Below are 18,635 nucleotides of genomic sequence, written 5' to 3'. Positions count from 1 at the left end.
ATTGCAAAAATTTCGGCACTAGCTTTGTAAGGCAGGAAGCCCACAAATTCCTCTCAGGTTATGAGATTCGTCAACAAACTTCACCAACACGGACAGGTGATCTTCCCCTGCTATGTCCACTATGTCATCAGTGATAACAGAAAAGACGTGTCTCATTTCCCTGAGGGTTTCTTCCCGAATGGAGCTCTCACAGATCTCTAGCACCAGTTTCTTCTGTGTTTTTGAACAGAACAATATGTTGACTGCTGTCGTCTCAAAGCGCTTTCTCAGAACCCGTTCACCAGACTATGGCATTCCAGCAGTGCTTGTAAGTTATCAGGAGTAGAGAGACCTGGGATTTCATCAGCTTCATGTCCATCCAGAGGTCTGTTTTGTTTTCCCATAAGAATCAAAATTTCAACTAAACATTTTAAGTATTCTGTTTTCCTTGTCTTTAAGCGTTAAAGAGAAAATGTCTTCTTCCTGTTCACCCTCTTCTTCCGCACCGGGATTCTGAGCATTGCTGTTATTTCTTTATGCTTTTGTTCCTGTTCAGAAGTTTTGTTGACAATTCTCTTATTCATTTTCTGTGTCTACTATGTGGATTGTTCAAATGACTGATAAGATCAAATATTGTTGGTATTGCATTATCTAGAAGAACTGTCGTATAAGGACTAGTTCTACAGATCATAGAGGTGTCAAAGTGTTTGGTACATAATTGGTAAAGTTTACTTAATTGAGCAGATGCTTTATATTCTAAGTGTGCTCTCCTACAATTTTCTACCCACTTCTGGCATCTGGCTGGATCCCTTGGGAAACTGAAGAAGGCCAGGTCTGACTACAGAAGTTTGGCATTGTCGTCTGCTCTCGGGCAAGCCCAGAGCTCCCTTCCCCACTTCCTCAGGACAGCCCACCCGCCCTATCGAGGCTAGCTAAGCAGGGCTAGCGCACTGGGGGTTAAAAATACTAAATCAGGAAAAAATAACTCAGTGGATTCATCAGGCACATCTTCAGATGAGCAGGTGTCTTCAGATAATAGAGGGCAGCCGGGTATGTCAGAAGAACATGGACTTTAGAAACAGACAGACTTGTGCTGAATCCTAGCCTTTTCTTTTTTTAACCACCTGTGGAATCTTGGGCAAGTGACTGAACCTCATCTGAAGAAGAGAGACTACTTGGCGGTAATACTGTGAGCTTTAAACTAGAAGACACAGGTGAAGGGTTTAGCAAAAGGACTGTACACAGTAATGGCTCAATAGTAGATGGGATTGTCTGGGTGTCTGAGGAACATATCGGGCACAGAGTGTGCACAAAATGTCCATTAGATCATGGCCCTTATGTAAAATGAGCTCCAGTCTGGAGTTAAGAAACTCCTTAAAACTGGCTGACAACCAGCCCTGGCTGGGTGGTTCAGTTGGTTGGAGCCTCATCCTGTGCACCGAAGGGTAGAGGGTTCGATTCCCAGTGCACATACCCAGGTTGCGGGTTTGATCCTGGTCAGAGTATGTATGAAGCAACCGATCAATATTTCTCTCACACACTGACAATTTTCTCTCTCTCTACCTCCCTTCTTCTCTCTCTAAAATCAATTTAAAAAACCAAAAAATCTGGCCGATAACAGCTCAGAGGCTGAAGTCCATCCAAAAATGCAGAGAAGTATTTGTTAGACTCCAATTAAAGCTTGCAATTAAACCTTGGAGAGCGATTTTACGTAACATTTTGTCCAAATCTTATTCCAGCCAAGAAAATGGAGTCAGGTACTTACTCAAGTCAGAGGTACATTTTTCATTAAAGATACACATCCAGACTAACTAGTCAGTCTGAGCTTACAATGTCCTTCCATTTCAAACTTACTAGACATTTCTCTCTCTTAACTAGTAGTCAGGTTGAATTTTAAGCATGGGTATCACATAACTGGACCCTAGTTTAATTGAATAATGACAGTTATCTGCCTTTTTACCTCCTTTGAGAACTAGGTCCCCTGGAACAGGTTTCAATCCATACTCTTCTATCCTCTTGCTCACCATGTTGTTCCACACATAGCTTTGATAGCTATGAATATACATTAAGCGATTATTTCTAGGAATCTGAAGGGGAAAAAAACAGGCAAGAAAAGTAATATAAATTAAAAGAAATATTAAAAGTACAGTACTCTCCAAGACATTTCACTTTAGTGGTGACCCTAGTATAAGAAACTCATACCTTAAACTTCCAATAGCAACCAGTGTTAGAGACAGAACCCCTCACACTCCAGGGCATTCACAATCGGCTGCAGCTGCAACAGTGCCTGTGTGTATCCACAGTGCAAACATTCATACAGATAAAGCAAATGCTACAGAATTTATGCCCTCTGTCAATGACACAGATTTCAAATCCAAGGAATTTATATGTCAGTTATAGAGCTAACAGTGCTTTCTCTCCCATAATTTTATGTAGGGAGAAAACCTAAATGATTGAATTAACAACTACTTTCACGAAGAATCCCGCTTTTCTGGGTACATTCTGGAAAAGAGTAAATAAGACTCAGGTTTAAGAGTTAAACTTTAGTCTGTTCTGGATTACAGATATACAAATACTAGTATAGGCTACATAAGAGTGGGTACCAATTGTACCACCATGAAGAAACTAAACCGAAATGTAATTACTTAAACCACTACTGTGCAACCCTCTTAACTGATGCTGGAGAATGGCCAAGAAATGAACTCAATGATAAATTCTGAGTTTCTCAAACAGCAAGACAGTTAATTTAAATTAAATTTCCCCCTAGATAATATTTTCCACATTACTGCTTTTCTCATGCCCTCAATGTTAATTATTATGCTGACACTGCTGGCATCCACTACCCGCCCCATGACCATTTAGGGTCTGAATAAAAACCACTCAGGTAATACACCCCTCAGAGATCACCAAAGGATCCTCGTTTACCTTTGTTCTTTCCGAATTTAGTAAAATGTTTAAAAATAAAATTTAAAAAGCATTAAACCACCTTGAGTCATTTGCCTGACTTTACAAATCGCACTCACTATGCCAAATGCAGAGACTATATTCTTCATTCCATATTTTGAAAGTCCTCGAAGCAGCTGCCCTTCCACACACCTTTTGACAGGTAGTTTTCTGAGGGCAGCGGCTGGGTCTTTGGTCTTCGCCCATTCTTCTCTGCATTTAACCAAGTACCCCTTTTCAGCTAGAAGAGGGAAAAAAGCTATGATTAAACAATTTATCCCATAAAAAGATTTGCATAACTTAAAATGCTTCATAAAGAACACAAATTAGAAAATGCGATTTGTAAAACCTTCTGCTAACCTGAGAATAACCATCAGAAAGTAAAAGGATGGGAAATGGAGAAAGTTTACAGAACTAGACGGCTTTTGATCACCTCAGTATGTAAAGCCAGTTACTATTCATGATCACAGCTGATTCAACATCCCACGAAACCTTGGAGTTCCTTTCTTCCTTCTCCTTTAATACATTACTGTCAGATTTAATGCATTAAAGTATTCCCTTAAAATTAGATAATTTTATCGCTTTTTAATTTGTCAGTGAATGATTACCCAAAGTGGGCATAATCATTTTGATTATTTGTAAAATCATACAGAATGATTTTAGAAACATTTCTGGAGAGTTTTAGTGAACTTTTCAAACTAAAGATCTCCAATGTGTTTTTGCCATATTTTTACATTCTATTACACTATGTTTTTAAAAATTAACCATAAGTGAAATGTGTGGGTTCCTATGTGTTCAGAGATTCAGTAGTGCATGGAGAAAAGGAAATGAACGTATTCATTTATGAATTAATAAATTAGATGAGCTGAATAAAGAGCTAAAAACAGCATATAAATGATCAATCTCAAATGTATACAGAAACCTTATAAAAAAAGAGATAAACTATATACTTTTTATTTTACTGAAAAAACCCACAATTTTTTAAATTCTGAAATAACTACTCTAATTTTTATACATACTTTTATTCATAGCAATTTCATGAATATCTAGCCATATATCCAATTTTTTTCATACCAGGAATTTTATTCTCACCTCCAGAACGGGGTTTCAATATTAAATCCATGACTTCAGCCCAGGAATTTTGTAGTATAGCTCTAAAATTAAACAACATTTAATTTAGTTAATTTCACATTAAGATGAATTTGATGTGTTCAAATCTGTGGAGTGAACAAATAATATTAACTTTATATATTTTACTAAACTTAAAAGTAAACTGAAAAACTAATATGATACAGATTTCAAATGTAAATGCCAAAATAACTTAAAAACCAGAGAGAATGCCCAGCTGGCATGGCTCAGTGGTTGAGCATCGACCTAGGATCCAGTAAACTGAGGTTCGATTCCTGGTCAGGACACATGCCTGGGTTTCAGGCTTGATCCCCAGTGGGGAGCATGCAGAAGGCAGTTGATCAATGACTCTCTCATCATTGATGTTTCTCTCTCTCTCTCTCTCCCCCTTCTTCTCTCTGAAATCAATAAAAATATATTTTTTAAAAAACCCAGAGAGAAGATCTTGTTCTACCCAGATCGAGCACCACCCTTTATAGTGAAGTCAAACTCCTCAAGCCAAGTAGCTGAAGCTGTTTTATCACAACAAAGGTCCAGTTTGTTCCATGAGTATGTATCTTGTTTCTTCAGTTAAAGCCTTCAGAGACACATAATAAATTTGGACCAGGGGATTTTTGTTATTAAAACGAAAACAACAACAAAAAAACACGAGAAAGGAAAAAACAATGTTTACTCATAACATTTAATATCATCTCAGTTTTAAAATTCTACTAATTTTATTAAAAGCTATAAATACTAGTCATGCTTTAAGTTGCCATACATAGTATTACCTGTATAAATAAGTCTTTAGGTACCAACACTTATTTGAAGCTTCTCAAAAAAATCTCTCCCCATGTTTTTAAAAACCTTCTTGCCTAGTTAAACAGATAGAATACAGTTTATCCTTCATTATTCTTGCCAAAACGGAAAAAAATCTTTATTTTTGCTGATTGTAAGTTATACATGCTTCTTATAAATTAAATAGTAGGTAGGAAGGTAACTGTTATCTAACCTCTAAGAAATTAAACAGTTAACACTTTAGAGTGTATTTTTCAAAACTTTTTTAATGCACCTATAAGTGTATGCAATTTTCCTTTAACCTCTATTATACTATCTTTTGCCATACACACATTACATTTGGTGTATTATGCCTGAAAATTTTTTTCAGGAAACATTTCTAGTTTTGGAGTCATCCTTAGTAAGGCCTTCACTAACAAAAGAATACAGAATCCCTATTAATTTTTGTTTTTTCCATTTAATTTTTATTTTTCACACTTAAGTTCATCTATATGGGATACTTTGTATATTAAATTGTATGACATCCTGTTTAGTATCTACGATGAGATCATATGGATTTTAAATCTACTAATACAGCAACAAATTCCATTAATAGATTTCCTATTGATGGCTATCCTTGAAGTCCTGAAACAAGCCATGGTAGATCCATCTTTAAATGCACTCCTCGGTGACACATTATTTAGCTGGCTAGGTCTTCAGCAACACTTCCAAAAAGAGTACAGTATGAACTCAGGACTAGCCACTGGTCTGCCAGATATCATGGAAAAAGACTTCTATGTTCAAAAAGCTTTGTTATCTAGCTAGCCACTTCATTTTGTAAATAGTTTATTGGAAAACAGCTGTGTTCATATATTTACATAATGTGTATGGATGCTTTTGCACTGCAACAGCAGAGCTGAGTATAGCAGGTCTCCAAACAACATTTCATTTCACTGTCTGTGTGGAGTTGGCATGTCCTGCTCCATATCTACATGGGTTTTCTCTTGGTCTTCCAGTTTCCTCCCACATCCCAAGGTGTGCACATTGGATTACTTGGCATTTCTACATTGTCCAGGGTGAGTGTGGGTGTGGCTGTACCCAGTGATGAAAGGGCATCCTATCCACAGTGGGTGCCCGCTTGGTGCCTGAGCTGCTGTGAGATACTCCAGCCACCCTGGACCCTAAACTGAAATAAGCAGACTGGAAAATCATTATCTGATTTGCTTTCATTTTTCTTAAATGTATATATAGCTCACATTGATTTCAATGTTTCATATTACAATTGTTTTGGGTCTTTATTTAGAATTTTGGTGTTTTTGTGACTAGAAATATGCTGTAGGAACATTTTATACCAATTAGCCTTTGGTCAAATTAGTTTCATTAGACATCATTTCATTTAAGACACAAACCAGAGAAACAAGAGGTGGCGCAGGTGCAGCTGCACCCGCCGCCTCCCGCAACCACATCAAAACTACAACTAAAATACAGAGCCACCATCACTCAGAGCCTCCTGAAATGTGGATGAACAGAAGCCCTACAACCAGGGAACTGAAGGAGCACCGAGACCGGTAGGAGGGGCGGAGACGCGGGCGGATCGGGGCTGAATCTCAGAGACCCGGCTGCGGGCCCACACCCAGTGCCGCGGTTTAAACCCAGGAGGGATTCTCGGCGGTGGGGGTTTCCTGGAGGAGTTAGGGGTCCCAGCCCCACATCGGGCCCCCAGCCCAGGGCTCCAGGGCCAGGAAGAGACGTCCCCACAACTTCGCGCTGTGAAACCAGCGGGGACTGTCGCTCAGGGTCTCCGAGGGTGCGGGAGTCCCAGCAGCTCCTCTTCAAGAGCCCGGGCATGGACTCACTCAGACGGGTTCCCTCTGATCCCCAGCACCCGGCAGCAGCTTGAAAGGACCTGGAACACTTGGAGAGGAACTAATCTGCCTGAAATCAGGGCAAGAGGTGGAGGGGCAGCTTCCTCCCAGGCAGAAGAGCTGACAAAGGCCACTGCTCCTTTGGCGAGTCCTCCCCACACAGCCAGCAGGCAGGCACCATATTTGAACCACCAGCACCTGACTCACACCTTTGGCTCCACCCCATGATTCCCAGAGGCCCTGCCCCTTCCTACCTGCAAGCTCATTCAAGCCATTTCTAGTGGCTTTTCTGTGCAAGTGGCCTCTCGAGCCTCATGCTTAGGACTTTCCTAAAATCTCTCAAACAAGCAGCAGCATGCCCCATACAGCTTGATAAGAGGCCCCAGGCCTGGCACTAGTGGCAGCCTGCATTGGTTCATAGCTTGGCCTCTCCTGGACACCTCCAAGCCCAGCACAAGTACCAGCCAACTATGGTTTGCTGTGTAGCTCATGTTGGGTGGCCCTGGGCAAGGCACTGGCAGAGGCTGACTTTGCACCTCCCAGGAGGCCCCAGAGACAGTGCACCTGGTGGTCAGACTTGACCATGCTGTATTACAACCCTACCACATCCACTAGTGACACACTCAAGGGGTACACTTGGTGAACACCAAAGCTCCACTGAAGTAATTCCTGCTCCATAGGAGTGTCTCCAGCAAAGCAGCTCTTTGGCTGTAGTTGCAGCTGGTCCTCACAGCTGATTGGTCTGGGGGTCAGTTCCTCCCAGTGACGCCAACAGCAACCAAGGCTCAACTACAACAGGACAGTGAACACAGCTAACACAGGGGAGCTCCTAGAAGGCCCAGCTCACATGACTGGGGAGGCTGAGCCACGGGACCCTACAGGACACCTACTATACAAAGCCACTCTACAAATTCCAGGAGACATAGCAGCTCTACCTAATACAGAGAAACAAATACCTGGAAGCAGCCAAAATGTGGAGGCAAAGAAACATGTCACAAAGGAAAGAACAGAAGAAATCTCTAGAAAAGGAACTAAATAGATCCAAGCAAGCTAACAGATATAGAGTTCAGAATAATAAGAGTATAACAAAAATAACTGAGAAAATCGACATAATAAAGGACCAATTTGAAATGAAGGCTACAGGAATTGAAATGAAGAATAATTTAAGAAGAAGCTAATGAACAAAAGAATCTAAGGAACTAAACAGATCCAGAGACATTGACGCATGCAACAGACGATCATATTTCAGAGGAAAGAGGGAAGGGGGGTAGAGGGTGGGAAGAGATTAACCAAAGAAGTTATATGCATATATGAATAACCCATGGACACAATCAATAATGGGGTGAAGGCCTGGGGAGGGGGTGGGAATGAGGTGGAGGGGGTTAATTGGGGGGGAAAAATGGGACACCTGTAATACTTTCAACAATAAAGATTAAAAAAATAAAAAATAAAATCACAGTTTCCAAGAAACTACTGATATTACATGAGAACTTACTGTAGCTGCTACAAATACTCTATGGGCCACAAAGCTTAACATATTTACTATCTAGTCCTTTAAAGAAAAAGTTTTCCAAGACCTTGTATAATATACTACAGGACTCTCAACATCTTTAAGATGCTACCATTCATGTTAAGGTTTAGTTTACATTGCCTTATTAGGTATGTATATGTTTGGTTTACAATAGGCCATCCTATCTGGCTCATTATACATAAAGATGTTTTTTTCCTTCTATGTTATCGTTCCTTCTTTCACCTTTTTTTTTTTTTAATTGTGTAAAATACATATAATTGTATCATTTTAGCCAATTTTAAATGTATTGTTCTGTGGCATTAAGTACACTCCACTGGGGTGTAACCATTAGGACCATCTGCCTCTAGAACTTTTTAATTATCTGAAACTAAAACTCCATACACATTAAACAAAAACTCACCATTTCCCCCTACTCCAGCACATGGAAGGCACCATGCTACTTTGTCTATGAATTTGACTACACTAGGAACTTCATAAAAGAGGAATTATACTTGTTCTTTTTGACTGGCTTATTTCACTTAGCATAAAAGTCTTCAAGGTTTATTCATGTGTCAAAATTTTCTTCCTTTTTAAGGCTGAATGATATTCCATTGTTTATCCATTCATCTGTTAATGGAAACTTGGTTACTTCCACCTTCTGGCTATTGTGAATAATGTTCTTATAAACATGGGTGTATAAACATCTGCTGAGTTTTTGCTTTTACTGCTTTGGGGCATTTACCCAGAAATGGAATTGCTGAAATGGTAATTCTATGTTTAATTTTTGAGGAATGCCCATATCATTTATCACAGTGGCTGTATCATTTATTTCCACCAGCAAGGCACAAGGGTTCCAATTTCTCCACATCTTTACCAACACTTGTTATTTTGTTTTGTTTTTTGATAACAGTCATCCTAATGGGCATAAAGTAGTATCTCACTGTGATTTTAATTTGCATTTTTCTAATAATTAGTGATGCAGAGCATCTTTCCATGTGCTTATTAGTCATTTTTATATCTTCTTTGGAAGAAGTTCTATTCAAGTTCTTTGGCCTTTTTTAAAAATCTTTATTGTTGAAAATATTACAGATGTCCCCTTTTTACCCCCCATTGATCCCCTCTACCCCATATCCACCCCACCCCCAGGCCTTCCCCAGACCAATGACCAATGTCTGTGTCCATGGGTTATGCTTATATAAGTTCTTTGATTAATCTCTCCCCAACCATTCCCTCATCCCCACCTTCCCTCTGAGATCCCTCAGTCTGTTCCACGCTTCTAGGTCTCTGGATACATTTTGTTCATCAGTTTATTTTGTTTATTATATTCCACATATGAGTGAGATCATGTGGTACTTGTCTTTCTCTGACTGGCTTATTTCACTTAGCATAATACTTTCCAGTTCCCTCCATGCTGTCCCAAATGATAAAAGACCCTTCTCTTTTAAGCTGCATAGTATTCCATGGTGTAAATGTGCCACAGCTTTTTCATCCACTCATCTACTAATGGGCACTTGGGCTGTTTCCAGATCTTAGCTATTGTAAATTGTACTGCTATGAACATAGGGGTGCATAAGTTCTTTGTGATTTGTTTTTTAACCAGGTTGTTTGTGTTTCATTTTTAGTTGAGATGTAGAAATTCTTTTTATATATTGGATATTAATCCCTAATCAGATATGATATGTGCAATATTTTCTCCTATAATGTGGGATGCTTTTTCATTGTGTTGACAGTATCCTTTGTGCACAAATGTTATTATTTTATTATTTATTTATTTTCCTTACAATAGTGATTTTATTAAGTTACTTCCTTTATAAAACATTGCAGATATGATCATTGTTAACACAACAATTTACCAAACTGTAGTTAACTGGTGCGGCTTGCTAAACATGTTTTATAAAGGAAGAAAATGCCAAAACCCTGTTTAAAGTTGTTCCATTGCAGCCTAGGAGAACAAAGGAGACTTGTTTTTCAGGCACTTAAGTCAGGCAAATAAAACAGGTAGAGTTCCCTCCCCCATCTGAAGCATGCCATGTGTAGAATAATCTGATAAACTAGACAGTCTGCATTCAAGAGATTCCACAACTTATAATGTAGTAATGGAGAGGTTTACCTTCTTCAGTTTCAAAGTTGGAGGGTTTTGGTCATTTAAATTTGGGGGGGCCGTCTTTTTTTATATTTAAAGCAGTCCTTATTTTTATTTTATTTTTAAAACATTTTTAAAAAATTGATTTTAGAGAGAGAGGGAGAGAGAAACATCAATGCAAGAGTGCAACATTGATTGGCTGCCTCTTGCATGATCCCAACTGGGAATCGAGCCCGAAACCCAGGCACATGCCCTGACTGGAAATCAAACTAGCAATCCCTTGGACACAGTGCACAGGGATGATGCCCAACAGAGCCACACAGGCCAGGACTATTTAATTTTTAAGTTTCAAACTAGTGCTTTATAGCTGCTGTATCTTCACTGAGATAAGCAATCTTCTTCACAATGCATTTTTAATATCCTAATGCTCAATTTTAAGACAAAGCAATTTTAATACTAGGTGCACACCACTTGACCTTGCTGCAAACTGCTTTCCTTGATAAGTTATGAAGTAGTTCGTGAAGGTATGGGTTAAGGCTACATTACTGGTGCTGGTAAATACTACAAAATTTTTTTGTCATGTTGCAACCTTTGTTTCCAATTTAGTGACTATTGCTATAGAATCAGAGAGCAACAATGACAACACTAGGTTTGCTTTTTTAAAACTATGATTTAATAGCAACTGAAGCTCCCAATTTTAACCCTTTGGCAGCAAGATCCAAGTTCCTTCATTTGCACATTAGCACCTAAGTGTCAAGGAGTTAAATAAGCAGCACACAAGATACTACACTCCTGACTATAGCATTTGGCAGAACTGAACGGAAAGGAAGTTGTGCTATGTGTTGAAGGGATTGTGGGCAACAGAAAGAAGACACTGGGAGAAGAGAAAATGTCACATGTAATCTTCAGTCTTGTACATATCCTTCATCTAAACCACCAAAATCTGCCAGATAATCTTTCATTGTAGCCTTTAATCCCCCTCCAGGAACTACACCTTTCTTCTTTCCTCAATGTCCAATGAAATACACAAATCTTGAAGGCTTCCAAAAGAACTGGCATAATATAGTGACTTTTCATATTGTGTCATTTTATCTGTTAGTAACTTTCCAAACTCTGAAGTCATCTCTTGAAGACAGGTTCATATTTATTCCATAAACTGTATTAGTAACATCAAAAGTTTCTTTTGCCAATTCAATGTCCCATTCTTCCTGTAATTTCTTTAGTGGCAGTTCATCTGCTAATTTTCTTTTTGTGTTAGGTTAGCACTTTAGGTTCTTCTAACCTCTTTTTCTTTCCTGAAATTTTTACTTCTGCTTTCCTCTTTTTTCATCATCATCATTATCCCAGTTATCCTCGACATCCTTGTCCTAGCCTTCCCAGCAGTCCCCACTGGGTCTTACACAGAGGTGTCTGCATCTGAGTTCCCCACTGCTGCTGCTGTCATCACCACCTCGAGCTGGGTGTGAGCATTTGTCTATGCACAAATATTTTTAATTTTGATGAAGTCCAATTTCTGTTTTTTTTCTTTTGATGGCTGTGCTTTTGGTGCTATATCATTGGCAAATCAAATGTTATGAAGTTTTCCCCTTAAATTTTTTTCTAATTTTGTATTTGTAGCTCTTAAATTTAGGTCTTGGATCCATTTTGAATTAATTTTTGTATATGGTGAAAGGCATGGGTCCACCTTCATTTTGTTAAAAAAATGTGCATATTCAGTTTCCCCAAAATTATTTATTGAAAAGACTGACCTTTCCCCACTGAATGGTCTTGTCATCCTTGTTGAAAATCATTGACCATATATATGCAAGAGTTAATCCCATTTCCTTTTAAACATCTTCATTGAGGTATAATTCATATACCATGTAATTCACCCATTTAAGTGTATAATTCAATGGCTTTAGTAGACTCAGAATTGTGCAACATCACAATTCAATGTTAGAACATTTTTATCATCCCCAAAAGCCCATCAGCAGTCCCCTCTACATTACCTCTGGCTCCCTTATGCATTTGCCTATTCTGGATGTTTCATATAAATGAATCATCCAATATGTTGCCTTTTGTGACTGACTGCTGCCACTTAGCATGATGTTTTCAAGGTTCATCCATACTGTAGCATGTACTAGTACTTCATTTTCTTTTATTGTTGAATGATATTCCATTGTATGGAAAAAAACTTTATCATTTTATGAACAATCTGGATTGTTCCAACTTTTTTGGCTGCTATGAACATTAGTGTAAATTTCTGTGTGGACATATTTTCAATATTCTTGAGTATATATCTAGGAATGCAATAGGTGGGTCATATGCTAACTCTACATTTAACCTTTTGGAGAACACCCAGACTGTTTCCCAAAATGGCTGTACCAATGTACATTTCCACCAGCAGTGCATGAGGGTTCCAATTTCCCCACATCCTCGCCAACACTTGTTATTATCTGTCTTTTTTATTATAGCCATTATAATGTATATATGGTGTGCTCTCATTGTGGTTTTGAATTGCTTTTCCCTAATGATTAGTGATTTCCTAATTAGGTAGAGCATTTTTTGTGTGCTTATTGGCTATTAGTCTACGTCCTTCGGAGAAATGTCTATTCAGATCCTTTGCCTGTTTTTAGACTGGGTTATTTGTCTTTTTTGTTTTTTGAGTTGTAAGAGTTCTTTAAGTATTTTGGATACAAGTCATTCTGTCACCATTAAACTATAAACTGAAGGCTTGTTTTTTCCTTAGGAGGTCTTATGGTGGTAACAGTGGACTGCTCTGAAACTAGAAAATATTCTTAGGTTGTGGAAATTGTTGGTTTGGTATTCTGAACGGACCGTATGCTTTGGGCATGCTATGCAATTTTTGTTCCTGGATAAATCTGATCTCACTTTCATTAACTATGTTACATTATCTTTGGAGTGCAAATTTACAGGGTACCATGCTGTTCTGCCAAATTAGTGCCAAGTCAGAAGTTAATGTAGCCTCCCTTTAGATATTCTGTGCCACAACACAATTAGCATTTTCACTATCTTTATCAACTCCCCCTGACCATTAGCAAGATTGAAAACATTATCTAATTATTTGATTATTAGTTACTATAAGCTTTCTTCTTGACAATTTTTTCTCTCATTAGTATGCTTTAATTTTAAAATATTACTTTCCACTTATTGAGCACTTACTATATTCAAGCATAGAAACAGTTGCTGCATAGACAGCATCTGACTTCATTTTAACCGGCTGTGAGGTAAAAATCTCCATTTACAGATGAGTAATCTGAGGCTCAGAACTGAAGTCTGACTTTACTGCCTGAGCTTTAACCTTCACAACACTGCCTCAAAGACCTAGAAGAAATACTACATGATAGATTTTTACCATTTTGTGCTTTTAAACATAAAAAATGCAACTTCATGTAGTCAGCTGGTGGAAGTCAAGAAAAATCCTTCATTCCCAAGACTACAGCGGGCCAACTAGTGAGCTCTGCAGATCTCCCTAGGCCTAAATTTCATCTTCACTAAAATGAAGGGTTTGAAACACAAGGAAGAGCATAATCTAAATAACCTCTCATGTCACTTCCAATTCATAACTTCCACAATTCTAACTCCCATGTGAATAATTACTTTATGTAACTTATTCTCTGCTGGACAGCAGTACAGCATAAGTAGGTTTATGAACCCAAGTATTTATTGATGGGATTCCCACCCTAGCTTACCCTAGAGGGATTTCCTATTAACTAAAAGTGAGTCAGAGTTCTTAAACTTTACTTCACTAATTACAGCCAACAGCACTTTTCTAAAGGGTGGGGGAAAGGCAGATACCCATTTAATAAACTAGGAAGCACTTATTAACAGAGGTCAGAAACTGTGTCATCTCTGTCAGGCTCCTCAGGTCTGAGTTACCCACATGCTTACTGTTAGGTCACTTACTGAGTCAAGATTTACTTGTGAAAATAAAATAAAAACAGAATCCCTAGATGGGCACTCAGGGGTGGGAGAAAAACTTACCTTACTTCAGGTTATATCCTTTTAAACTCTGATTTATTATTTTACCTTGTGCATGTATCATTTCAAAACAGAATACAAATTAGGAGGAGGCTGTGGATCAGTTGGTTATCCCAAAAGATAACACACTGGATAATATGGCCCAGACATGAGGAGATCTTTTTTGTGACTCTTTTAGAAAAGAGTTAAGAAATTAAATACAAACCTTCCAACTTGGTATGTGGGGACAGCTGTAGTTCCAAATCTTTGCATTCCGTAGTAGTTAATAAAGCCAATCTCCTTGAGAGAATTCATGGCTTGTTGTACTTGGTCATCAGTTCCTGTTATATTTCTATAGAGGTGCAAATTATTCAGAGAAAAAAATTTACAGTCAAACACAGTCAGGGATGCACATCATAAAATATGTGGATTGGTTTCCATGCCTTCCTCTTGTTCTCTGAAGCTTTCTCCTTCCTGAGGATTTAGATATTTCTTTTTTGAAATTGTGGTAAAATATACATAACATTAAGCTGACCATTTTAGCCATTTTAAAGCATGCAATATAGTGGTATTAAGTACATTCATAATCTTGTGCAACCTTCAACAGTATCCAGAACTTTTTCATCTTCCCAAACTGAAACTCCACACCCATAAAACACTAATTCCCCATCTTCCCCTGTACCCCTGTCCCAGCTTACATCTCTTCTACTTTCTGGGTCTATGATTTGCCTATTCTAGGTATTGCACTTGAGTGGAACAATGCGCTTTTAACACAGTATTTAAGAAGATGGTGTCTTCCCAAAGGTGGTGCTGAGTTTTTAGAGGGGCAGGGGTGTCAGTACAAATACTCCAGTAGTATCTGCTCTCCCAGTCCTATGAAGCCCCACTCTGTCTTCCCTTGCTGCCATCCCTGCTAGTACCAGCTCACCTGGATTAATAACTGTTCTGTACAGCCTTGAGGTCACCTGGCAAGACCCTCTCTGGTCTGCACCCAACCCAGAGTTCTTTACCTGAGAACAACAGTGAAGTGATTTCCTTGTAGCTCTCCCAATTTCAGAGGGTTTTTCTGATAGCTGAAATTCCCTAGCTTAAAATTCATCAAGCACTTGTTCAAGTGGGCAAGTCTTTGTGCAGTTATTCTAAAAAAAAGAGCAGAGAGAGGATCGTTCAATATCGCCCGGGTGAAACGAGGCTATACCAAGCTATGGGTGCAGGAAACAAAGGCACCACAGCTGGCACAGTGGACAAACTTTTCATTTCCCTCTGGATTGTGCCTTCAACATAATGATACCTGGTGCTACTGGAATCATGTAGTTCGGGCTATGTTTATATTCTTAAAGATGCATGTTATTCATATACTAATGAGCAACGGGACAATATCTATGAAATTTTCTACTTTTTGTGAAGGGGGTGTGATGAGAAAGGGGACAACAGCAAAGAGTAATCCCATACAACTATCAGGACTATTAATAAGCACTTAAAAAAGAGCTATAGCCCGGCCAGGCATGGCTCAGTGGTTGAGCATCTACCCAGGATCTAGGAGATCGAGGTTCAATTCCTAGTCAGGGCACATGCGCGGGTTGTGGGCTCTATCCCCAGTTGGGAGTGTGCAGGAGGCAGCTGATTAATGACGACTCTCTCATTATTGATGTTTCAATTCTCTCTCTCTCTCCCTCCCTCTCTCTGAAATCAATAAAGATATATTTAAAATAAATAAAATAAAAAAGAGCTATATATTTTCATGTATCAGAAAAATATTACAGTTTCATCACCTGAAAAAATCTAACATCTAACTTTGAATTTCCTCCCACTCTTTTTTCTTAAACACAAAACATCATTTAAATGGTATTAAAGACTTCTGGTCAAGATAGTGGCAAAGGTAAACATGGTCCTTGCCTCCTCCCACAATGACATCAAAATTACAACTAAACTACAGAGCCACCATCATTCAGAACCTCCTGAAATCTGGTTGAATGGAAACTCTACAACTAGAGAATTAAAGAAGCTACATCAAGACTGGCTCAGCTGGTTGAGTGTTGTCTCATGCATCAAATGGTTGCCAGTTCAATTCCTGGTCAGAGCACATGCCTGAGTTGCATGCAGGAGGCAGCCAATCATTCTTCTCTCTCTCTCTCTCTCTCTCTCTCTCTCTCTCTCTCTCTCTCTCTCTCTCTCTTCCTCTTTCTCTCTCTGTCCCCTTCTCCCTTCCTCTTTCTAAAAATCAGTTTAAAAAGAAAAACTGGTGAGATGAAAATGGGCAGATAAAAATCAGGAGGGATATCTCAGCTTTGAGGTACCCCCTGAGGAGGAGGGGTCTCAGTGCTGGGAAGAAAAGCCCTCATAACTTATGGCTGTAAAAACCAGCAGAGTGAGACTGAGGAAGACAGAGGGCTGCTAGAGTCCCAGGCAGTTCCTCTTAAAGGGCTCTTGCGTGGACATCCTTGGACTCACTCCCTCTGAGCTCTAGCACTGGGGTAGAAGCATGAAAGACACCAGAGACACACAGGGAGGAACTGAATTACCTGGGATCAGGGTAAGAGCTGGAGAGGCAGCTTCCTCCCAAACAGAAGTGCTGGCAGACGCCATTGTTCCTTTGATGAACCCTCCGCCCACAGGGCCCATCAACCTGGTTCACACTGTTTGCCCCGCCCTGTTGATTTCCTGACACCCCATTCCACTCAACTTTTAGGTCCACCCAAACTGTTTCCAGTGGCTTGTCTTAGAAATGGTATGTCTTGGCTCATGCTTCAGATTTTCCTAAAATATCTCAAGCAAGCTGCATCTGGCCTCAGTATGCCCTGTGCCTTCTCACAAAGTGGCCTCAGGCCTGGCACTAGCAACAGCTGGCCTTGGTTCACAGCTTGGCTTCTCCTGGACACCTCCAAGTCCAGCACAAGTATAAGCCATTCACAGATTGCTTTGTAGCTTATGCTGGGTGGCCCCAGGCAGGGCACATTCAGTGGATGACCTTCGCCTGGACCTCCCAGGAGGCCCTAGAGGCAGCACATCCAGTGGACAGCTTCAGACCACATAGAAGCATCACCACCAAGCCACTTCCACAAGTGACACGCTCAAGGGGTAGACTCAGTGGGACACGAGAGACCTGCTGAAGTAAGTCCTCCTCTGAGGGGTGGGCCCCTGCACAGCTGATCCTCCATGGTGGCTGGAGGCTAGTGGTTGCAGCCAGTGTTTGCAGCTGATTAGTCTGGGGATAAATCCCTCTCACTGAGGTGCCAACAGTAATCAAGGCTCAACCACAAAAGCAGGGTGTACACTGCTCACACAGGGGTGGGGGGGGCATCTCAAGTACCTGGGGTGGGGTGTTGGGAAGGCTGTGCCACTGGACCCTACAGAACACCTACTACACAAGGCCACTTTACCAAGCCTGGGAGACAGAGCAGCTCTACCTAATACACAGAAACAAACACAAAGAAGCTGCCAAAATTAGGAAACAAAGAAACATGGCCTAAATGAAAGAAAAGAACAAAATTCCAGAGAAAGAACTAAGCAAAATGGAGACAAGCAATCAACTAGATGCAGAGTTCAAAACACTGGTTATAAGGATGTTTGTTCAATGAACTTAGTGAAAACTTCAACAGCATAAAAAAAGACCAGTCAGAAATGAAGGATATATTAACTGAAATGAATATTAATTTACAGGGAAATCAAGAGTAGATGAAGCCAAGAATCAAATCAGTGATCTGGAATAAAAGGAAGCAAAAAACACCCAATCAGAACAGGAAGAAAAAAAAAAAGAATCCAAAAAAAAGAAAATGAGGAAAGTAAGAAGCCTCTGGGACAACTTCAAGCATGCAAATATTTGCATCATGGGGATGCCTGAAGGAGAAGAAAGAGAGCAAGAAATTGAAAACCTATTTGAAAAAATAATTACAGAAAACTTCCCTAACTTGGTGAAGGAAATAGACTTAGAAGTCCAGGAAGCACAGAGTCTGAAAACAAGATGAACCCAAAGAGGCCCACATCAGGAAACATCATAATTAACCTTTATCGGACGAAAGGGAACTTTAGTTCCCGACAAGGAGTGGGTCCTGCTGGCCGAATAAAAAATAACTTTAACAATAAACAATACATTTTCTTTATAAATGTTTTTACTTTTCATAACTAACTCAAAAAATAGATAAGATAGAGGCAAAAAAGTAAATGCCTGCAGAGCTGAATTTAAATGCCCAAAAAAGCTCCGGCCGGGAGACCCCACTACAGGAATTTAAACGCCATCTTTTAAAGGTTAAAATGCCAAGGATTAAAGACAAAGAAAAAATCTTAAAAGCAGCAAGAGAAAAGCAGTTAGTCACATACAAGGGAGCTCCCATGACCGTCTGCTGATTTCTCAACAGAAACTTTGCAGGCCAGAAGGTAGTGGCAAGAAATATTCAAAGTGATTCAAGCACCT

The 18,635-nt window shown here is 39.5% G+C and overlaps 1 protein-coding gene and 1 pseudogene across 3 annotated transcripts in view; both read right to left on the bottom strand.

Moving 5' to 3' along the window:
• Positions 1-18,635, bottom strand: part of PUS7 (pseudouridine synthase 7) — a 73,856-nt gene that overhangs the window by 10,095 nt on the left and 45,126 nt on the right. For all 3 annotated transcript variants that reach the window (XM_087821101.1, XM_016204757.2, XM_016204755.2), the window contains 5 exons: positions 15,235-15,363; positions 14,451-14,576; positions 4,015-4,076; positions 3,003-3,163; positions 1,940-2,066 (listed from right to left, as the gene is read on the bottom strand). In XM_087821101.1, the coding sequence (XP_087677227.1) occupies positions 1,940-2,066; positions 3,003-3,163; positions 4,015-4,076; positions 14,451-14,576; positions 15,235-15,363 (605 nt within the window). The remainder of the gene's footprint in view (positions 1-1,939; positions 2,067-3,002; positions 3,164-4,014; positions 4,077-14,450; positions 14,577-15,234; positions 15,364-18,635) is intronic.
• On the bottom strand, positions 10,978-11,708 carry LOC148092247 (eukaryotic translation initiation factor 3 subunit J pseudogene; annotated as a pseudogene).

The sequence above is a fragment of the Miniopterus natalensis genome, chromosome 10 (assembly GCF_054644295.1).
Source record: "Miniopterus natalensis isolate mMinNat1 chromosome 10, mMinNat1.hap1, whole genome shotgun sequence".
Lineage (NCBI taxonomy): Eukaryota > Metazoa > Chordata > Mammalia > Chiroptera > Miniopteridae > Miniopterus > Miniopterus natalensis.
This window is presented reverse-complemented; position numbering and strand designations above follow the sequence as displayed.